Source organism: Apteryx mantelli, chromosome 19 (genome assembly GCF_036417845.1).
Source record: "Apteryx mantelli isolate bAptMan1 chromosome 19, bAptMan1.hap1, whole genome shotgun sequence".
In the NCBI taxonomy this organism is placed as follows: domain Eukaryota; kingdom Metazoa; phylum Chordata; class Aves; order Apterygiformes; family Apterygidae; genus Apteryx; species Apteryx mantelli.
In genome coordinates, this window is record NC_089996.1 from 5,676,191 (window position 1) to 5,700,351 (window position 24,161).

At 38.6% G+C, this 24,161-nt stretch overlaps 1 protein-coding gene across 2 annotated transcripts in view; it reads left to right on the plus strand.

The window, feature by feature from the left end:
• The window catches only part of MYH10 (myosin heavy chain 10), a 106,831-nt gene that overhangs the window by 39,275 nt on the left and 43,395 nt on the right, over window positions 1–24,161 (plus strand). For both annotated transcript variants that reach the window (XM_067308261.1, XM_013953182.2), the window contains exons 5-6: window positions 11,498–11,600; window positions 20,717–20,809. In XM_067308261.1, the coding sequence (XP_067164362.1) occupies window positions 11,498–11,600; window positions 20,717–20,809 (196 nt within the window). The remainder of the gene's footprint in view (window positions 1–11,497; window positions 11,601–20,716; window positions 20,810–24,161) is intronic.

A 24,161-nucleotide genomic window follows, 5' to 3' on the forward strand; every position in this document is an offset into this window, starting at 1 on the left:
ACTTCACTGGGATGCAGAAATGAAGTCATGTGGTGGTATAGTCAGAGGAGTAAAAATGCACATTGAGGCTTACGACCCCACTGAGTTAATGTCCTTGGGATTCTGTTAAAAGGGATGATCCAGTTTCTTTCCGTCTCCCACATAGGGTATATGTTTCTGCTGATTCTCTTGTGCCGGCACTGGGGCTTGTCTGCCATCATGGTGAGCCAGTTCGGGGAGTTAAGATGGCAGAAAACCAACTTTGCCAAAAACCAAATTGCTTTTCATCAGTTTAGTTCTCTGGATTGGCTCTCTGTCTGTTCAAATGCATACTGGTGCAAAGGATGAGGTGTGACTATGAGGAAGGGGAGCAGGAGGGGAAATACCAGTCTTAGTAGCAGGCTGGTGATTAGACTAGTTCGCCTGTGTTGTGAAACCATGCCTTGTTTCAATTCTGAAACTGCTTGCCGTTAGCAGTCTTGGATGTAGTTTGTGTTCAATTATCTGAGCAAGAGAAGGGAAGAAGTGGTAGCTTGAATGTTTTTTGACTTGATTGTGATCAGCTGACCATACTGTATGCCAGTGCATACCAACTGCATTGAGACCATAATTTGTGAGGATGCCTGCTTCCTGAAATAGCTTGATGGTTAGATTAATTGCTGGGAAGAGACCGGGGTTTAATTTCCTCCTTGACATGAAGGGATTCAAATCTTCATTTCCAACTTCCTACAAGAGTGGCTTAACTTTTAGACTGTAGACTAGACTGAAGAAGGATCCTTTCTAGCTATCCTTTTTTGAACTATGGAAACCAGGAATACTAGGTTCACAGGGCCAGAGAACACTAAAGCAGGAAGCAAATACAATTTTGTAGCTAAGAAAAAAGTTTCCCCCAGGTAATACAGGCTCATTGAGGGCTCTGGTGCCTGTTCTTAGTCATCACATGAAAACAGAAGTCCTGCTATTTAATGTGCAATGTACAAAACAGACCTCAAAGCAGGATAGGATACCAGAACAAAGTGAAATGCTTTGTTCTTCATGTGTTTGTGGATGCTTCTATGGTATGCACCAGCCTCAGGTGAATTTTTTTTTTTTAAGTAGCTTTGTCTTGTGCCCATACATGTACCTTGCATTCCTTTGCATGGTCAGCAGAGACCACAAAGGCTGGAATGGCAGTGCTACAGCATTTAGTGAGTGTCTGATCTGTTCATTCTTAAATTGGAAAACCTTTAAGCACTTTTCTCCTCAACTCTTTTACTACTTCAGCTGTAAAATCACAATAAGCTTTTGATCCATCTGGACCAAATACACAATTGAACTCTGATTTATATCTAGTACAGTACATACTTCAACATGAAATGTGTGGAACTTGTGATAGTCTGGGTGAGGGGTTGTTTTCTTTTTTGTTTTTTGTTTCTTTTCTTTTGAAGATAATGATACTGTCAGTAGCATAGTTCCGTGCCTTAGCTGGATAGTTAGTAAGTTGCTTGGTGCGCATCCTTCTGCAGAAACAAGCTTGCTTCCAGATTGGTGGTGGTGGGGTGGGGAGTGGATGCAGTTTCTTAAGCTCAGACCTGAGGAGAACGCAACTATATCCAGTACTGAAGTCTGGAAATTCTGGGGACTGCTCTGGATGCAGTCACAAGTTAAGATCCTCAGAACCATCTCTTCTGTTGGACATGTAAAAAGTTTGGTGACAAAATCTGTCGTTCCCTCTGAAGTTTCAAAACCTAGTACTAAGAAGCAGTGAGCGGTACATCTCAGAAGGACTTCAACACTGGCGTCATATCACAAAACTAAGTATTGGAACCATTAATACCATGACACTGGACAAGTTTTGCTATGTGTAATTCAGTGTCTTGCTTGTACCGATGTTAAAGGCTGCACCTAGCAGAATATGACAGAGTCTTAATGAAGCTTAGATTCTGAGCAACAATTTCCCAGGTTCTATTGATTGTTTGCTACTTTAACTTGCATTAAGTACCTACACAGCAGCATAAAGAAAATCAAAATTAAGAAAGGGCAATGGCACTTAAGATGGCTTACAAGTAAGTACGAATCTCTCCAGTATATTGTGGGCAGATCTGTGTGCTCAGATCTGTGTGCTCAGCCTTATGTATAGGGCTTTGTATCTCCAAACTAGAACTGTGGGTCAAAGAACATCCAGTCAAGTTCTTATCTTTTGAGATACTTGATGTGCTAGATGCTAGACTCCAAGGTGGTTCTGTGCTCTTGAAGTTGAATGCCACAACTCCATCACAGCCCAGTAGACCTTGCAAATGGCATCTAACCACCAGTGCCATTTTGATGCTGCCTACAAAAAGAGACAGTGGGGGTTACTAGACTTTTGTTCAGAATATTACTTTTCTTTTGAAATACATTTGTCTTATGCTGCTTTCTAGATCAATGTCCAATTTGGGAAGAAGTACCAGCAGGACTAAGCTTATGTTTCCCTTCACATATCTTTTGAAGAAATGGATTATAAAGACAGTTGCCCACTGCAGTACTATCCCTAAGGTTGTTTTCCCCATGCGCTTTATAGGAGAGCTGTATTCTTTTGTCAGATTTGCATTATAATCTCATTACTTGACTGGTCAGCTGGGATGTTAAATGACTTTCATGAACTTGCTTGTGTAGCAGACCAGAAGGAAGTCTAATACATTTTGCTCAAGGGTGGGTCAGTGTCTAGGACTCCTCTCTGACCACAGAAGCAGAAATGCAACAAAAGGCCAGCTGTATGTGTTTTTTCCTTCCATGCCACTGGTTTTACAGGTCTTAGAATAAGGCAGGAGTAAATAAGGTTGAAGGAATGTGTCTTAATTGTGCTGGAGGTGGTTTCAGGAACTGCTTTGGCAATTCAGACTTGAGACATCTGTTTCTCCTCCCAGAACAGAATCTGGATCACCCGATTAAGCCCAATTTAAAGACTTTCAGCTCTGGATGGTGCTCTATTAAAGAACACTTTCTTTGGTCTGAGTGATTCTAGCCAGGCAAAAGGAAAATGTCCCTTGACATGTGCTCTCAGATGAGTGGACAACTGTGGTGTGCCTGTCATTCTCTTCTCTCCCATTGCCTTGATTGTCTTTATATATGTCCTGGAGATGGGTCTCTCCCATAGCCAGGTGGACCTTCACCAAGCTAGCATCTTTGTCTATCTCTCCCTAGCTCTTCTTGATCAAGTTTCCTGGGTTTTCACCTTCAACAGCCTTTACAGTAGGGGGCCACATGAGCTCTCAAGTAATGGTATTTGAACAATGTATTATCAGGTGTGACTTGAACCTGTGAACTGCAGCCTCCTTTTCTTCACAATAACTGGGAGTGCTGCTTTCACTGACATTCTTTGCTGTAAGACTAGTGGTATTTCGAGCCTTTAGGTTTGGTTTCAGCTCTTCAAAGAGTGTCTCTGCGCTCTTTCCAAATTCCTTCTTTGATTAAGTTTTAACTTAATCAAGGAACTAACCACCTGATATTCTTACCCTAGGCATGAAAGTGTGCAACTTGAATCTAGACTTGAGACTGTTCCATTGTCTTCACTGGTCCAGAACTTTAGGAAATCCCAATCTTTATTTCCACTCTAATGACTCCCAAATATCTTCATGCAGTCGCTGTTCAAATAAATAGCTAGCTGTGTTCAGGTCTGTCATGAAATTGCAAAGGTAATGTTTAGGGTATTTTCTAACATAGTTCAAACCACTTTGTAGCTTCATTAAAGTGTCTTATCATAGCTATCTATGTAGACACTTGGAGGTCTGTTCATACTTTGCTTCAGGAATAACAGTGAGAATTCTGCGGGGGAATAACCTGTATTTCATTGAAATATCAATATGGCAGATACAGGCATTCAACTAAATGCTCTGTGGAAAAAGCTATACTATCAGATGGTTCTTCAAGTGTGCTTTCATCATATCATGTTGTTTTGAAGATGGTGGGATTACTTGAAGGTTTCCTGTCCGAACTGAATCACCAGCTGAGAATCTGTGAGGAGTTTGGGGTCTGACATCCCCCAAAGAGTAGGCGTCTTGTGTAAACTCATGAGTTTGAATTAGTAGTTTTTTCTCAAACTCAAGCTTAACACCAGAAGGGAAGAAAGCCCTGCTGCTTTCTCTGGATGCTTCTTACCATCTCAGCAGAGCATCATGTCCTTCACCTAATGTAAAAGTTGATTCTTCAGGAGGGTATTGCTCAAATGGCCAACTGATTGTGGCTGTCATTCATTTCTGTAATGCAGACTTGATGACTTGATGTCATCAATGCTCTTGGTGTAGAAATGAGAGATCTCAGAACAAAAAAAACCACCCTTCTGTTGCTTCCCCTCTTCTTTCCCCCATGTCCAGTCTCCATCATTTAAGGAACTAAACAGACAATTTTATCCGTTGAAAGCAGCATTTCAGAAGAGGCTCGTGTTCAGGGCTTTATTCTGAGTCAATGGCATATAATCTTATGAATATTTATGCACTGACTTCCTTATTTTTATTCCGGTCTGTTTATTATTTGTTTCATTGATTCCCTGGCCTCAAACACTTCTGTTCTTAATAAATTGGCTAGTACTTGAACCCTAGGAACAAAGTTGGTAGGAGCAACTTTGAGTTTTGATAAAAATTATTGTTTTTCTCAGAGTGGACTAAAAGCCGGTTTCCCATGTCCAAAAGGACTGTTATTTTCTGTGATTTAATCCTGGCTTGCTCAGGAAGTGATGGTTTCTTGTTTTTTTTTTTCCTTTGGCCTTTGACTAATTAAATAACTCAAATATATGCACAGGCTCATACTTGCCAAGCACAATTCCTGAACCCACTGGCCAGTTTATCAAACCCTGGTGAAGGCCACAGATCTGAGACACTATGTTACAATAGGTTTAATAAAAAATAATTATCTGCACTGAAAAGTGACACCTTGGTAATGCTACCACTGAGGGGAATAGGGTGCAGTGTAAGTTCATGCCTTTCTGGGCGAACGAGACTCCGCATAGGTGACAGACCTGTCATAAAGCATACCTGCCAATTGAAAATCACAGTACATTAGTCACTAGGAAACTAGACTACTTATTTTTTTTTATTCCAGTGGTCATGAAATAATTGAGCTACTCTCCTCTTTTGTGGCACAATAACTCTTTGGAGATCCTTTAGTTACTAATCTATCTTTGTTTCCTCTACTTCTCTGTTCTGAAAAGCTTTAGAGGGTTTTAGGGAGCACTTGTTGCTTGATTAATGATGAGATGGAATGAGCTGAATGACCAATAATTGTAGTCACTACTACTTTGCTTTCCAGTTGTATGGTTTATTCTTGGCATGGTAACCACTAACAAAGGGTTAGTAAAGGTGCTACAGCTCTCTTGCTTTGTAGTTTGTTTAAATTTAAGAACTTAATGAACTAAACTTGTTTGGCAAGCTACACTTAACTGATTTTCCTCTAATCATGCCCCCTTGGTTGGAGTGCAAAAATAAATTATTTAGGATTTTCTGACTGTAAATTCCTAGTTTGTTAAACAGCAAGAAAAATACATGTAGTTCCAGCAACTGCATTGTTCTTACTAACTTTGAAAGTACGCTTTAAGTCTATATAGACCCAGCATCCATAAGAAATCAATTACAGAAAAGTGGTGCTAATTTTACAATGTGCATACACTGAACTGAAAAAAAACTTATATGAAGTAAGGCATAAAAACTTAATGAAGTTCTGCAGACTTTTTTCTTTTGAGTAGCTGCAGCTGCTGGAGCTAGTATGGTAAGTTTTCTTGTTTTCCTTCGATTATTACTGCATATTAATGTTAAATAGAGTGTGCCAGGCTGCTCTAGGCAGATGACCAAGATGAAGAAACTTCTGTTACGGTATACTAGGAATCGGAGAAATATTCTAATCTCTATAAGACTTGTTATCTTTAGCTGCAAGGCATCTTTGGAAATTCAAATATGAAAATGTGCTGTACTGCACTTTTTTTAAGGTAATGTTCTAAATTTGAGAATCTTACCACAAGCCTATGGTATTCTCAAAACTGAGACTCTGCTTGATAAACAGTCGTTTAGCAGATGCTTGCAGCCATACAAGGATATCTAATCTGAATTGGCTTCAGTAGGAGTGGTGGGTTGTGGAGGGAATAGAGGCTGCTTATGAAAGGACAACAGCAGCAAATACCAAGCATTTTTGTATACAACCTCTGGCTAGAGTCCAGCTTCTAACATTCCCTAGACAACTGGTGCGAGAAGATGTGAAGCATCTAAAGTGAAATAAAGGAGCTATAAGCAGCCTTGTAAATAGTAAATCCAATTAATGTTTTTTTTTTTGTGCTAGTCCAAACTATCAGTTATAGTTCTTTGCAGAAAATTAGGCAAGTAATTAAGACATCCTTTTAATTACAGGTCTTGAGTCTAAATATCTGTTGTTTGTTTATAATTGGCAGAAGATCTACCCAGTTGCGTCTGAGAATAACTCCGTTCTGTTCTTCGCAACCAGTCTTGTGAGAAGGACAAGAGACTATTGTTGGGATTGTTACTTGTGCGGTTACTTTCTCCTACAAACAATTTAAGCGCATACTTTCACGTTTTGCTTCCTGATGTGAGGGACCCCTTTGTATGAAACAAGGCATTTCTGGCCACAGGGCTTCGGAGTGGTAGGCCGGGATTCCTGTGTCTTGTGAAATCGGTCACTGAGGAGAATTTGCAAAGGGCAGGTGCCAAGGTGCTGTTGCCGCTCTTCCTTCTGCAGTGTGTTTAGCTGCTAGAAGGACTCTCTGCTTCCAGATAAACTTCTCATCCCAGGGGTTGTTGCTGATCAGGAATGACGAAAATAAGTTGACTGAAACCCCTAAGGCAGGAGGAAGGTTCACATGTCTGATCCAGACTTCCAGCATGGGAAATGTTGACTTGTACGGTTAGTTTATCAGTATTTTAAATCGCTGAAAGACGATCTTCAAACAGTTAGCCTTGTCCATCCCATTGCAGAACCAGAATGACCACCCTAATTTCAGATGCTTACGTTCACAGATAACTGTGTGCTTGTAGCAGTGATTCTGTGCATGGGTAGCAAGATGAGGAGAAAAAAAGAAAAAACTTTATTTGAATTTAAAAGTTTTTTTGTAGACCTGTGGTTTTTATACATCTCTGCCTTATATGGGTCACAGCACTACATTTTGTAGGTCCTGTATATGTCCCTGATCTGCTAATGAAATTAATGGTTAGCTGGGGTAGCTAGCGGGGCACAAGTTGCTTACTGAAGTCCCACTCCAAGGATTTGAAACTAATGTGACTTTTCTGAATGTCAGAAATCCATTTGCGGCTTCAGAAAGATGTTGTGTTCTTGCCTTTTTCTGCTGTGCTGGCAGTGCCATAAATGTCGCAAGAAGATGCATAGATGCTTCCAAACTACTTGTCAATAAGACAAACAGCTGGTTTGCTCCTGTTTTCCACTAAAACAGTGCCATCTTAGAACATGTTTTTCGCAGACAGGAGTTGGACCTGGTATGCCATTATGTGGGAAGAGCATGCTGCTCTACTGGAAGCCAGAAGACCTGGCTTCTGTTCCTCATTGCTGTTTGCTCTGTGACCTGCAAGTCGCCTCCCACTATGTTGCTTTTGCCTGTTTCCTAGATTGTAATCTGCTGAGCAAAGGAAATAACCTAAATCTTACATAGAAGTAAAAGGTAAAGTAGCTTGGAGGGGAAAAAAAAATTGCAACTGGTTGAGAAGTCAGTCACTAATTTTTTGCTAACCAAATTGTTGCTGAGATAAATTTGCCTGAAGAGTACTTTCTTTTATTGAAAATGACACCATAGCTTTACATCCAGGGAGTTTAAAACCAAGTAAAAACTTCAAAGTGCTGCTTTGCTAGCTAAGGATTTCCTATTTTAAATGTGCTTACAGAAGGTACTTAAAATTAAGCCAAAGCAGCAACTTTCCTGCTCTGGGGAAAAGCACTTTAATTCTAGATATTGCATAAATTTACAAGTAGTTCTGTGACTTTCTTTGAACCGTCTTTGTAACGGTTTGCAAGAGACAGATCCTTCAATTGATAAAGTAACTTTCTTGCATCCAGTTTAAGGCTATTTCTAAAGATCCTTTGCCTACTTGGAAGATTCGCCCTGATGTGCTGTTTGCAGAGCCCATAGCTGGTGTTGCTATAGGATTTGAATTCAGTCTCCTGGAGTTTTGTTTCTGCTAGTAGTGGAAATGAGACTGAAATAGAAGAGGTGAAGTTGTGACCCTACTGAAGTCATTAGCAAAGCTGCCACTGACTGAAGTAAGGCTGGGTCCCAGCCAAGGGTTTTAGTTGTTTAATTTATGGTAACACATTAATTGAGCTGTATTAAAGCATTTTTTTTTTTAAAAAAAGTTAATCTTTAGCTTTGTGATACCGCTTCCATTTCATAAATATTGTACATAGTGTTACTGAAAGTTTACCTTTTTTGGGCAGTTTGATAGTGGTAGAAGATTAATTTATTTTTATAGTTCATGTGTTTGCTCCCCTGGAAAAGAGCTCAAGTATGCAGAGGTCCTTGTTTCTATAAATGAAAAGGACTTTATCCTAAATCTTCTAATTCTTTTAGAGTATATGGCAGCAGAGCTATCTAACACTGTATCCTGCAGGAAATATTTGGCATACTTGTAAGCTCCAGGGAGAGGAGAACTAGGATGATAACATGCATTAGTATTGCTTTTTGAATGAGAACTTACATAAAGACTTTCTCTTTAAAAAAAAAAAAAAATCACTATCGGATTTAAGGGATTTTCTACCAAAAGGAATGTATTGCAAGCTTTTGACCTTCCTGTGCTTTATGAAGCTTTACTGGTGCGTGTTCCAGAAAAGCCTGTTGATTAGTGGACTCTTCTGAAACTGTGCTTTCATTTGGAAAGTTAACATCTGGACTGTATTTGTAGTATTTTCTTTTTGCCAGAAGAGTAGCTTTTCATCATTTAAAATTTAACAAAACCTTGTTTCTGTAATTTGACCGAAAAGATTATTTACTTTGTTTTAAAGGTACAACTAATGATGTCCACCCAAGCTCTAAAGACAATAAGAACAAATTGCACTGTCTTGTAACTGTTTTGGTGGGGGTTTTTTTTGTTTTGTTTTTTGTTCTCTTCCCTCTTACCTTCTGGAATAATTTTAGAATTAGGCAGGCTTTAAAATACATTTAGAAACAGGCGAACCTGCTAGAAAAAACAACAAACTGGGAAGCAGGAATTGGTATCTGAGATCTATTCTCTGCTTAACAATCTTCACACTTGTTTACTATAGTTTCATGAGTGGTGACTCTGTACCAGGTAGAGAAATGTGACTTTTCATTAAGAGTTAAAAAGTGCGCACTCCACTTGTAGCGGTTCCAAAGTACACACAATTTCTGTGTTGTGTATTGATGATACCTCTGATCTTTGCAAAAAACAAACCCAGTTATCCATTTGCTAATTCTCAAAGTAATCTTCTTTGCAACCAGCTCTTTAGGTAATATCTTTCCAAGTTGGTGGGTTTTTTTGTTTGTTTTTTGTGTGTGCAGCAAACTGTGCTGGTGTAGTCGAGTTTCAAGGCACCTAGCTTCTTTATTATCCTAAAACTTTTAGGAGATGATTAGTGATGATTAGATGATTTAGTGACTTCTAATCTCTTTCATACTATGTATTTTCAAATGATGATTGTTTTATGAGAAAAACAGAATTAAAATAGTTCTGGACAGGATGATGCAGTTGTTGCTTCTGAGCAGCACACTTCATCGATACCATCAGGGGCCTTGATTGATTCTCTAATATTGCAGACCACAATTTGGTAACTGAGGCCATGGCAAGTATCCCATAGCTTGTCTGCAGAACCATTTGGTTTAGTGTTCTCAATTAAAACTCTTCTCCCACGAAGCCTAGGGGCTAAGAGTGTTCTGTCAGGCCAAACAGATCAGCCTTTTCATCTGAAGTGTGTAACCAGCTTTTGTAGGCTCTTGTTAATCTTCCGTAATGAATTTGCTAAGCTACTATGAATGTGCTTTTTCAGTCCACATCATTTCTTGTTTGTGTGTGTAGATACATGCACGTGTATGCACACACTCCCATCTCTTAGCAAAAGCTCATCTCTGCTAGTGCAGTTGTCCTGTATGATTTCCATTGTTTTAGAGGGTTGGAAGGTAAGAAAAAAACAGATTTTTTTCTTAAAAATTCCATTCTCCCTGAAAATCTGGGATAACATCCTTCCTATATATGCAAAGCTAACACTTCAGCTGCTCTACTGTCCCCTTTTTGCAAATGTTAAGTGTAACATGAGGATAGGGGTGTTTCTAAGCTACCTATCTGATCAGGAAGTGTGGGTTTGGAGGTACTAAATACCTAAGCAAATGCAGGGTAGGTATAAAACTGGGATATACAGTGTAGTAGAGGAAGATATTTATGAAGACTCCAAGAGAGTACAGGACTGACAAGTATATATTCTAGGTGCTTGCAAATTTTTCTAGTTAAGATATTTATAATGGAAATGTTAATTTACTGAGGAGAACTTGAGCATAAAGTAGTTGATAGTTTCCAAACCTTAACTTCTGAGCAACTGTTGAATGATGGAAGTATTCTCACCCTTTCCCTGCAACTCGAGGTAATAAAATCCTTTCTCGTTTCATGCACCTCATAAGTGCTAGTGGCAGTCCCTGTCTCACTTGAAGTGGAATCTTTTTGCAGCAGTTACTGCTGTTAAATTATGGATAAGTTGAACTTGGTAATCTCTCTGAAATGTGGAATTATCCTAACATTTGATCTAGATTAAAACTGTAGCATCATTTCTGACTGATGTGATGTGAACTTGGTCTGACTTCTTGCCTGTACTATCCTTAGTAAGGAACTCACTTATCCTGAGTAAGTGCTTAGAGTCTCGTAGGTAAATCTTGCAATAGATTTCATTTTTAAGACACAGATAGATGTAAAGCAGAATGCAAGTTATGCATGCACTGTCTTTATTGATCTGTGTACTGTACTGCTTTGCAGCAATAAACATGATTTTCTTAAAATGAATGGAAGTAGCCCTGTGGTCATATATATTTGAATCTAGCTAAGAATCTGAGATGAGCAGCATAAAGGATCTGTATATTTAAAATGTGTTTTACTGTGCTTTCAAACTGACTTCTAAATATATGGGATGTTTCGATCAACTTGGTAGTTCTCATAACTGGGTCCTGGAATATGAAATCTGTTAAAATAGTACTACATGTATATCTGCACTCTGAAAAATCTGTCCCTGGCCTTGATCAGGACAAAGAGACAGAGTCCATTTCTCGTTACTTGAAGTAGCGCAAGAATTCAGGCATACAGTCAAAAGCTTTTAATCCACCTAATGTTACATATTGTATCAAGAGTTAAAAGCTAAGGAGATCATCTGGATGAGGAAAATATTTTAAACAAATACCTTTTAGTTCTGTGCAACACTGCTTTTGGTTTCAGATGGTTAGTGGAGTTCTGTTTGTTTAGTCTAAGCTATAAATGGAGTGAAATGAGGTAGTTGTAAAGAAATGACTGATATGTTGTTGAAAACTAAATTTGAGGAAAATGTCTGAAATGTTTTGCAGAGGTGAATCTGGTGCTGGGAAGACAGAAAACACTAAGAAGGTTATCCAGTACCTTGCTCATGTTGCTTCCTCCCATAAGGGAAGAAAGGACCATAATATTCCTGTAAGTTGGGCTTTTTTCTTTTATTTATTTTTTTTTGAAAAATACTATCTTTGCTAAAAAGTTGTTGCTTTTAAACTTTCTATTAAAAATCAGCCGTAATGTTATTCCTGTAATTTGACTCAACTATTATTGTCTCTTCTGTAGTGGCTGAAATGAGTAATTGCATCAAATGTTCCAGATAATGTGAGCTGTTTAACTTCCTCTGTAAAATCAAAAATTTTATGCAAAACCTGGAACTAGAAACAGTATCAAAACTTTCTGAAGCTGTAAACCTCAGTCTAGTCTTTCTAAGTATATATGCTGCGGTCTGTGTGCTGCAGGTTGTCCGTGTGCATTAGTTACAGGTGTTATAAGGAAGTTCTTGAGGTGGAGGGTGTGTAGCCATCCCCCATGGAGGTATTAGATGTATCTTCATGGCATTGTATCGTTGTTAGGAAAATATGTGGCTTTGGAGAGTGCTATTTAGAGAGTCATAACCAATTAAACTTGGTTTTCTGTAGTTTTTGATTTATGAATATTCTTGGCTGTACCACTGTGCAGTCTTGAACGCAGCGTTTTTTTTTGATTCCTACGTGTGTTAAATTGTCTATGGTTTATTGAGGGGAGTATTCAGTGTGGGTACATACCAAATACTCTTAAATATACTATTGATATTTGAAATACTTTGGGCTGAAAGACTTCTGGAAGTCTCTAGTTCAGCCTCTCTTCAAAACAAGGCTCTCTTCAAAGTTAGATTAAGTTGCTGAAGACCTTGTCCAGCGGAGCTTTAAAAATTTTTAAGGATGGAGATTCTGCTGTCTCTCTAGGAACCTGTTTCATGTGTAACCACTTGAAGCCCTATTCTTGGTTGTTTCAAAAATACTGACTATTTCTTTGGCCTTTCCCATGCTGTGTTTCCACGAGCACTGTATGCCAGCACAGTTGATCAAAGAAACATCCTTTTTTTTTTTTTTTTTTTTTTTTTTTTTTTTTTTTTTTTTTTTTTTTTTTTTTTTTTTAGCTTTTTCAGCATAACGATTCCTGTGGCCACTCGCTGGGCTTGGAAACTGATTAAAACTAGTCATTTAAAAAAGTCAGTCTAGCTTTTCCTTGAGCAAGCTTCCTCTGTTCTGTTTATCATGTGGCTGCATGACTGACATGAGAGGAAGAGACGACAGAAGAAGGGGACAGTGGGGGTGGAAAAGTTGGTGAGGATGAGTTGGATGATTAAAAAGGATGAGTTGTCCTTTCTAATGCAGAGTTGACTTACTCCATTTAAATCATTGATGGAACTACAGTTTCGTTCTCTTCTTATCAGTGTAACCAAATGGATGGTGGTGGTAATCTCAAAAGAGTTTTGAAGATGACTGTAGCAAGCTGCTTCATGAACTATTATTGTCTGTCATGACAGATTGTGGAGAAGAGTCTTTATTCTTTGCAAAACATGGCTCACCTTCAGTAAAGATTGGGATGGTGACCTGAATGAAAGTTAGTTACTTTGATCATGTTCTTCATTCACTGCACTGCCATAATAAGCACTGGATTAAGTGAATATTTATGAAAATGCAGGATATTTGTGTAAGCAAAGTTGTTTTGAAAATAAAATGAGTCTCACTCAAAAGTTAAGCATCAGAATTGGTTATATGTGCAATCCTAATTCATTCCTGTGTCCATATGCATTTAAAAAAAAACTAAAACAAAAAAACCCCTGTCTCCATAATGGCTTCTGTAGGGTCTTTGCCTTATCCTGTGCCTAGAGAAGATGCTAAATAGTGCTAGTCATGATTTTTTTTTCATCCGTCCTGTTATAAGTGATAATCAGTCGCATACGTATTACTGAAAGTTTTCTGAATGCAGCATGGATTTTTGTTTTACGGAATAGTTTTACACTGATGAATAAGTAATAAAATTTTCACAGTGCTGTTCCCTAGTCTAGGGTAAACTATGCCTGCTATGCCAGATAGATAAAGATAGCAGTAAAACTATTACAGAAACCTGGTTTGACACCTCAGGCCGTCCCCAAAGTAGTAGTGATATTCTGCCATGTAAGGCAGTCAGCTGCAGCTCTTCTGTATGAACGAACGCTCACCAAGCATGTTCCTCAGAAGTACTGATTGTGAAACCCTTGGCTGGTGTGAGGAGCATCACGTAGGAAAGGAACTCCATGCATCCCTTGGAGAACGCGGTTGTCATGTTCAGCATTCAGCTACTTTATCTGTGAGACTCTTCTTTCTGGACAGTCCTCTCTGTTTTTATTCATACTGGTTAGTGACTGCATTCCTACAGATGAATCCCGAGAAATCCTTGGCATGTGACACTTCCACAGGGGTCCTGCGGGAAATGGAGTTAATCACTGTATGTGGCTACAATGTGTTGAATTACAGTTGAACAACCAGCATTTCTACTACTTCTACTAGCATTTCTTAATTTTAGAGTGTTTAAATCTCTAGACACACTGTCTTATTTTCTACATAATCTGAAAGAATGTTAAAGGTATTGTCTTGGAAACCGCACTAGAAAGTGTCAGTAGGTGATGATGGTTTAAAAAAATATATATATAGACAAGAAAAGAGAATCATTATTAATTACAGGACTTGTCAGAGCTAAGCAGGACTAATGTAGTCTCTTAAACTAGGAATAGAGGCTAGGCTTTCTAAAGCCACATAAGAGAGGGGAGGGAGATGTACCCACACCTAGTTATAAGCCTAGGCTGATCTGAAGATCTAAGGTGGGGGTGAAAGTGAGACTGAATCCTTGCCTGTGGCATGCTTAGTTGATCTTCAGGACTGGCGTGTGTACATCTTTGGAAACTTTAGCTTCACATCCAACAAATTTGAGCTCTAAAAAAAAAAAAAACCCAAAACTTTTGAGGGGAGGGTGCAGTTGTAACAAAATTTGCAAGTAAATTGGAACATTCTGCCTACACAATTGTCTTGGCCTGTTGTTAACCGTGGCATGTGTGGACCACCCTTACAAGATCATCGACCTGCTTCGCCTTGGGGATCTCCAACCAGAAGTGACCCACACTGCTGCCTGTTGTTCATGTTAACTATCTCATGCTCCTAGGCTGCACATAGCACCGCCTTCGCTATCAGTTACTCTTATATTGGCTCAGGAAGTATGGAGAACAAAAATGGATATTTAGAATAACAAGACAGCAAGAGAACAAGGGCAGGTAACTGTTAAGTGTGGGGAGGAGGCTAATGTGGCTGGAGAGGGTTTGGGGCAAATTAAGCAGAAGATGAGGAGAATTCTTCCAGCCTGTTTAGCTTTGTGCCTAATCAGTCTCCTATGTACTGAGTGATGTGGGAATGAGAGAAAAGAATGAAATCATTATGTATCATAATGTATATGTTACAGAGCTGCTTTAATATGGTTAAGTAGCGAGCCTGAATTCTGACTCTGGTTCTGTTTTATTTTACAAATTTAGTGTTTTCAGATGGGGAGAGAGGTCGATGCAAAATAAAAAATAATAATAATAACCCCCCCCCCCCACATACATATCTCTTTTTCAAAGAAAAGTGCCACTTGTCATTCCTTGCCCAAGGACTGCCATTAATTGCATGTTTTGCAGGCTAAATGAAGTTGGGGGATTATCTTAACTGCAGTGCTAGATTGGATATACCTGGATGCTATTCATGGTCAAACATATGAAATCAGAAGATATTTACAGCCATGGTAGTATATAAAATAGTTAAGTTTGTAAATAACTGCATTCATCCACCACTGCTTGCTCCATGTCCAGTCATCTGGTACTGTCTAGCTCTGGTTCAGACGGAAGGAATTAAAGTGTTTTGTTCATCTTTCTCCTCTCCCCAATGCTTCCCCCTAACCACCCCCCCGAAAAGAAAAGTGTCTGTATATGTATTTGTAGCTGAAATGCTAAACTGTTTAATTCTCTCTATTAACAAATTTCAAAAGAAATTTAGTTGAAGAGCTGCAGGTTTTGAAGTACAGGATCTTGACCAGCCCAGACCGCAGCTCCCCTTAGGTAGGATTTTCCAGATGAGCTTCAACTGCTCTAACTTAAATGCAGAGAAATTAAATGTTTGTCTGATTATGCTAGGCTCTGTTTCTAGTGAGAATAGAAATAGGCACCCCCCCCCCCCCAAATGGCAGTTCATCTTGCCTAAAGATAAGCAAATGAAGTGCCTTTTAGGTGTACCTATATTCCTGCACTGGTTACAGGAGGAGTGATTAGCTCACACTGAAACATTTTTTTTAGATGCCTGAGCTGTTTGCCAAGAAGGTGCGATTCAGCTGTGCTAGATTCAAATTGCTTAGCTTAATGAGCAAACCTTTGCCAGCTGCTTTAGAGATCTGTGTCAAAATCTGTAGTTCCTCACTGTGAAACTGTTTTAGTGTTTTAGAAATAAGACATAGAGCAAGCCTGCATCTAGCTTGGTATGAGTCTCTTGGTGCGTGTGTTTTACAGTATGTTCTCCTTAGGCTTTATGATATGAAGCTTAGAATTAGAAAAAATTGCAGACTGAGTGAAGAATTTAATAATGGAATTGAAAAATTAAGTGTTTCTGCAGACACAGCCCAAAGCTGAGTGTGTGTGTGTGTGGTGGTTTATTTTTTTATTACACTCATGTTTGGTTTTCCCTTCTTTCTGGAAAAATTTAAATGTCTTCCAGTTTCTTAAGACTTTGTTTCTTTGCATTTGGAAGATGACTCTTAAAAATAAATAAATACAATAAAACTTCTGTCTTGAGATTGTAGGTTTTGTATTTGCTAAACACCTGAAATGTACAGTACAGAAAGAAAGCCCTAACTCCTTAAGGATTTCTTTCCTCTTAGGTTCTTTCATAACATTCTAGATTTTTAAGGAATACTAATCATCTTAGCCATTCAAAAACACCTTGCAGTGGCTAAGGCTGTGGTGAAAAAACTATTTAATGGTGTGTTTTTCTTTTCTTTTAATTGCTTGGCAAAACTATGGAAAGCAGTGCATAACTAATTGTACTATTACTCTTTTCCCTTGCTGCTCAAGGTCCATCTATCATCTTCTGTTTCATTTGGGATTAGTTCTGTGCATAAACACAGGCTTTAGCATTTTGCGCATGCAATGACAAGTGAATAACCTTCTACAATTACTTTAAACCGTTTCTATGGAGTAAGAATATAGTTGAACTAAAACTACTGACATTAATAATTTGGATGTAACTTGCAGCTGGAATGCTTGCTTGCTAACATATGCGTTTGTTTGTTTGCAATGAACAGCCCGAATCACCTAAACCCGTGAAACATCAGGCAAGTGTTTCTCTTTATGCTTCTAAAGTTATATAGGTGAACTTACATATTTTTCCTTTTTTCTGTCAGTTTGTCTGTATTTATAACATGTGGGCAAGCTTGTGCAGGTATAAAGCTAATAAATTTGGTAAAAGCTTACCTGGCTTTGTTGAAAAGAATGAACTAATGAACAGATTACCCGTTCCTCAGCATTGCAAAGCACTTACCACGTTAAAGTGGTGTTCCCCTGTCCTGAAGCGAAAGCTTCACCTTCTCGCTGGCTAAGTTCTCCAGCTTGCTCTGTGTGCTTGGTTAATGTGCTGCCGAGAGGGTGCAGAACATCTTGTTAATATTAAACAAAGCACTAAATAAATGATACGGATCAAGGGGAAACTACCACGTTCTTCTGAGTAACGTATGGTTTTGCCTGGATGTTTTTATAGCTGCTCAGATAACCTGATAAAGACTTTCTTCTCAACTGTGTAAGGCTTGGGCATAACCAGTCAGCTGAAATCTATCGCTTCCTGTTACTTTCGAAGATAGATGGGATAAACAACATGGCACCTATTCAGTTTTGCTGCCTGGATGAATGCTTTCTGATTTGAGCTTCAGCTGCTCGTATTTCTCAGGCTGGCTGGAGCTGACATGCAGATAACACTGTCCATTCCCTAATCCCCCTCTTTCCATGGGAAGCAGTAGTTAACCTGTAGTAGGTATTGCAGTACTGCCGGTGGGGCTGTCTGTGAAGCCTACTCCGTTTCTGAAGGAGCGTAAAGAGGAGGGTTAGATGGAAGTGGAGGGTAAGACTGTGGAAAAGAATAAACAGTTGCTGCCACATGTTATACAAGATGCACGTTCCGCTGTCTAACCTGAGATGGTAAGTGATGCCTTTTGTCATGGGCATGAGCTCTTAAATAAAGAAAAAAAATGTGCCAAGCGTCCCATACGATGTAGCCAAAGTCTGGTAACTTAAGAAGCTGCCGCAAGTTAGCTTAGCCAATTGTATTCTTTCCCTTACATTTTCTGCGAGCTTGGATGTAATGCGAATTAACTTGCAATGGGGGAGGCTTTAAGTCTGGTTTGTTGGAGGCAAAGAGAAGTCGCACGGGCAGTTGCGATGCCTCTGCTGGTGTGTGGTAACTTATTAAACCTCTGTAACCCAATCATGCGTCTGAGCCCATGGTCTCGTTTTCAGAACTTACAGACATTCTTAGTGTTTAACCTAATCCTCCCTCCCTGCAAACCTCCATCAATTCTAAGGGTTTTTTAACTGAAGTATTTCTCTGTTCCAAAAATAGATTGACCAGTGTCTAGTTTAACTTTTTGCTTCAATTTAGTGTGCCAAGGTTGAAATAAACCATTTGTTAGCAAACACTTTAAAAGTATCGGTAGAAACGTGCTAACCCAGAAATGTCGATATTGCATAAACCGTAATCATTAACATTTGTTTCAATGTCATTTTGAACTACAGAGTGGATCCCTGTTGTATGTGAGTAGCATGTAGTTTCCCCCCTTGCCTCACACAGGCTTCACAACGAACCAAGTCACTGGGATGCTGGTTTTTCTGAAACTGAGACAATCTGTCCTTATCTTAATGTTGCCCTGCATGACCTATTGCATGACTTCACTTTTTCCACAATATTTAGACACTGCTTTTTCCAAGTTCGGTTTAGATACCTATGTAGGAGATATGTCTATAGGCCAAATTTACTCTTTCCAAAACACTGAACACTTCTAAAAAGGATAATTGCTTTTTGAATATAAAGTAGCTTATCTAAAATCGGAACTACTAAATCCATTTTAATGCTTACACCAGCTTTTTTTTTTTTTAAAAAAAGCTGTTTTATATTCTGTGAGAGGTTTACTCTCTCTGTGATAATTACAAAAAGTCTGCTTGCTAATGAAAAGCCTAGAGGCTTGCTAGGCTGTGATCACTTTGTTTTATCTCACTGTTTTCACCCCCATCTGAGGACCCAACTGAATGCTTTCTTCAGATCCTCATTAAAATGAGCTAGTAAGGACTTTCTGCATTCAGTCGGAGAATTAGAGTAAAATTATTTTAAAATACATTGCAGAAGTTCCAGTACACAAGACCAAATTCATTCTGTAGCTCTAGTACACCGAAACACTTCAAAGCATGGACAGAGTGTGCCCACAGTGAAATGCTTTCGAGTGGCGCAGTAATGTTCTGTAGTTGAGTCAAATTTTGAAGCCGGTGTGCTTTCTTTTCCAGAATAGCTAGAATTTGAAATGTAAGCTGTGAAATGCTTGCTGTGCTTAGCATACGTAATGTGGCTTATTTCAAGCTGTGCAGAGCGTGGTAAGCAAGCTTCTCCTTTTTATACCTGGTGTCTTAACTGGAACTGGAATAGCGTGGTCTGGGAGAGGGGAACGGGAAGAATAGTGTGATCAAGTGCTTTTCCACTATCTGATGTGTTTCGCAGAAAACTTTTAGAATATAAACTGCACACATGCATACAGTGGCTATAAGAGTGATCTAGTTCTTCTACAACTGTGGATTTTCTTTATTGATTTAAAAGTGTTCCTGAGAACTGTAATGTTGGCAGACCTACCATATGGTGCTTAGGCACTGTGGCTTGAGTAGTGTTTAGTGTGCTCTGGGCTGAGACTAACAGATTTTTTTTAATATTATTATTATTTTTAGTTACTTTAGAATTCAGAGAATATGTAGTCCCAAAGGGAGTATATTTGGAAGTAAACTATGTTTTGAGCAGATAACTTGAGGTTACATTAGAGAATGAACAACCACTTTTTTCCAGAAGAATGTGAAATATATTCCAGTATACAAATAAAAGCCTCTTTCAGGTGTTAACCAATGAATTTTTAGAATTACTATGTAATAAGTGAGCTCATATGGAAGTCTTAAAAGACTTATGTTTCCTGTTCTTAATTGTTCCTTCCTGGGCCTTTATTCATCTATGCTGTAAATGATTGGAAAAAGCAGATTTATGAACATGACCTTGTTTTTTTTTGTTTTGTTTTTGACTACATTTCAGAGACATACAGCTTCACTTTTTTTTTTTTTTTTAATCCTTCAGAGCTGGAAAACAATATCATATTTTCCCATGTATGTACTTGCCTCCTGGGCTCATGGAAGTAGCACAGACTTTTGTGTTAGCCAGACCTCCTTATGAACAGCAATCGTACAAGCTGTTGTGCAATTTCCTTAAGATAAGTGTGTTGTTTGATTTCTACATCCATTGGCTTAAGCTTAAGGAAACATTTAAAACAATGCAATAACCATGCTGAACTATGTGGGCAGACTTGGTCAATTTAAAAATGAGCTTTCTATTTGGTGATCCTCTGTTCCCATTATGCCATTCTGACATGATTCTCGGATGCATTTGCTTCATCTCGGATATGTTGAAATTATATGAATGTCTGGCTATTTGAAAATTAATATTTTACTGATTTGAAGGTAAATATGAAAATAGCCCTTCCAAAGTACTGCATTCATAAATTACCTCTTTAGTGATTTGACAAAAACTAAAACCTCAAAACTATACAGTTAAATTAGTTTTTTCCTTCTTAAGAACTTGAAATCTGTGCCGAATTTCATTAGCCCTAAATGTGAATTTGCCTTTCCATGTTCAGTGATTTTTTTTTTTTTTAAAGCACCAGTTCAGTCATATTCAGTCACTGTTCTGTGTGTGTGTACATGTGTTAAAAATATATGTGTGTGTATATCCTTCACTGGATAGGAGGAGACTATCAGCGGATTTGACAGTGGGGGGGAGGGAAATGATAATGTTCTTATGAAGATAGTATCACTACCACAATCGGGATAAAATGACTATCAGGAAGAAGCAGAATATAGGAACCCTTCATGACATGTGCACTGTGCTTATGTCAATTTGCTTCTCTGTTTGTGTGGTTTTTAGGGGGAGCTGGAGCGTCAGCTTCTTCAGGCGAATCCCATTCTGGAATCCTTTGGGAATGCAAAGACAGTGAAAAATGACAACTCCTCCCGTTTTGTGAGTTATTCCTTTTCTCTGGAGAGTCTGTAGATCTGGATTATTGTTTATGAAAAATGCCATTTTTATGAGTTTATCTAACTGGTGTTGGAAGCTTTCTTTGCTCCTTTCCCTCCATGAATTCAGGTTCTCTTATAGTACTTTCCACATTGTGTTAGAGTCACTGGAGATATGTCCCAAGTGGCTTTTGGCAAAGCTTGCTTTAATTTTATCTGGTCTCTGACTTCATCTAACCTTGAATTAATAGTAGCATTTGTAGTGTAACAATATAACTTTGCCACAGAGCTAAACTGGCTTGCATGCACAAATTGCCAGTGAACTCTGATAAAGGATGAAGAGCTATGGCATCTAAATGGGGTATTGTCAAATATGTAGCCTTCCTATCAATAGTTATGACTTTACAAATTGATTGGTTTGGAGAGAACATCCTTAATTTTTTTTTTAAAAGCACAAAACTTGCAGATAAAAACCTCTCTAAACTTACATGATCTTCTGACAGCTTTCCTGAAGGAAAGCCGATATGACTTAAAGGTGTTGAAATCTCATGTAGTTGGTTGATGTTTCTGTTGGGTCAGTGCCTTCTGTTTCACCTGCTGTTATAGTAGTAAATAACTGCTTTTTGAAGTGTTCCATTGTTTTCAAACTCCTGGTGGAGTTCAGGGTGAATACCCATTTACCACTTTCTAAAATTTCCTTTAAGAAAAAGCTATCTCCTATTTCAGGGGAAAGATGTTTTCAGTGCAACTTTAAAACTGTCTAGGAGTTTGTAAATCTTTCCTCTTTAAAAACACAAGCAGACAAACTAAAATCTAAACTAAATCTTACAGAACAAATGAAAGATTTTTTTTGGCTGCCTTGACATTTCAACAATTGCTTGAACTTATATGGGTGAACTTAACTCAGACAGTGAGGCCTCTGGAAAGCTGTATAGCTAAATACTTCAGATAGTCCCTATCAATCAAGAAAGGAAAGCACTGTAGAAATGCAAGCTTAATCTTATAGCCATATTATTTACAATAATGATTGATGCTTATACACACTGGGTATAGGATTTATAAAGTCAACAGGTTTCACTGTCCAGTAATTCTTCTTTGTTCTGTTTCTTGAATCTATCAGAGTGCACTAATTTAATGAAGATACTTTTTTGTCCTGAAAGATGTTAGCATCTGTTCTGTATTATGTTGAAGTCTGCATTGCCATCATGAACATAATCAGTCAGATGGCTCCAGCTCTATTTTTGTAAAAAGAGTATGTATAATGCACTCCAGATGGTGTCGTCTTTATTAAAAAACAAAAAAAAAACAAAAAAACTTTTAGTAACAAGCATTTTAAAATCTGATTAAAAAAATTATATCCTCCCCAAATTGAGAAGTGCAGTTATTCAGCACATACAGGCTTGGCAATTTTTACTACGCAGCGTGAAGACACCAGCCTGTTCCCTACTTGCTGTAATAGGCTAATGTTAAGTCAACTTTTTCTACAAAATGCAGTGTTCTTTTTCAGGAAATAAAGACTCTTTAGTTTGCAGCGGATAGGGAAGTGGTCTTGTTGAGTTCATAATCCAAAACTAATTGCTGCTTTCCTTCCTATGTGGTTTTTAAAAAGCCATGTAGTTTAGCACAATAACAGCAGTGTAAACAAACCGCTGTTGTTGAGCCGAGTGGTTATCTAACTGTGATAACGTAAAGATTCATAGCAACATTGACCAGTGCTAGCTAAAAGGATGAATTAACACTTTGCTTTTAAGAAGATGAACTAGATCAGCGACCTTTCTAGTTTAGACTTCAATGGTGAAAGAACTTCTAGGCCGAAAGCACCTTTCCCTCTCTTCTGATGTATCAGCTGGTGCAATGATTGCATTTCCTCTCAATTTCATTCACGGATTTGTAACTTGATAGCAGAAATTAAATAACTTTTAAAGGTGAAACTGAGTAAAGTGCTTCTGAAATATGTTAGAAAAAGCCACTGACTAGACCTTATGCAGTGCTTCAGTTTTCATGTTACCTGTGTCAAATTCAAGCCATGTCCTTCTAAGAGAAGGTTCCGTGTTATCCATTCTGGGGTAGAGAAAGCTGTCATGTTATTCCTGACATGCTAGTGCGGACACATGCATCATGTATCTAGCCTGTTGACTGAACATTAGAAAAAGTCAGTTTGTGCTTTGTATCAGTTATGAATTTGTTTTTTGGAACTTTTACAAAGCAAAAAAGTATAAAGCTTTAGTTACAAACTGAGCTTAGAGTATTCTGTGTCTTCATACTCAGTTAATACTTGAAAACAAGCCCTGTTTCTCATAGTAGTCAGATTAGTTCCATTGGCTTTCCAAACAAACTGCAGATTAAGCGATATTGAACCACTGAAGCCAATGTAAAGAATTCCACCAGTATTCTTAAGACTCGGACAAACAATTTTTTGGGTTGACGACAAAAAATTGCAGTCTCGGAGCGGTTGTTTTGCTCTGAGACTAAGTCCAGGTGAGGCTGGTAGGTTATAACTTTCTCTAGATTCAATGGTATGGTTGGGGGGAGAAGCTTGGTAAGTCTTGTGCACACGAACCTTTCTTTGACTTCTTTGGCTTTATCAGGGAAGTTGGGGAGAAGAGCAGGGTTTTGTAGTAAGAAGTTAGGAAGACTCAAATGACTGCAGTAACTTATTTAGGCGCTGTAATTCTGCAGCATGACAGTACATGCCCGAAGCTTTTACTAGATCAGGCCCACGCTAGAATACATGTACTCTACCTGTTTGTAGAATAGAATATTTAATATGGAGATTAGTAGTACAGTCCCTGAGCTGAATAGATTTGCCAAACAGGCAATTCACTTTAAAGTAGTAATAGCTCTAGGCTGCCAGATGTGAGATATGAGAGGATGTGATACAGATGTGAGGATTTGGATACTGATTGCAAGAACGGCTTTCAGATGATCTCCACAAAACATGTTAGCAGGTGGCTTTGTGCAGATCCCATCAAAGCAAGTGTTTAAATAGCTGTTGGCAAATTGCTATGAAACTTCCTAATCCCCCAAACCTGTTTATATGGAGATAGCGAAGTAGAGAAACTGGAAGCAATGAAAGCAGAGATCTCCGTGTAGTCACTGGGTGTTCCCACTGGCTCCTTTACACATTTGCAACCGGTGGGAACACCTACAGTTTGAGCACAAACTTGAGATACGGTAGCAGTGCTGTTACAAGTGCTCCAATTCCAAGGCAGACCGTATTGTGCTGTTGTGAATGTTTGTGACCAAGTGACCAAACAGGTTGGGGAACTGATGTGGCTTAAAATGGGTTTAGTTGGTTTCAGCTCTGATATTCAACATAATACGTATGCCAGCAACCGTTTTCTTCCCAAGACCCA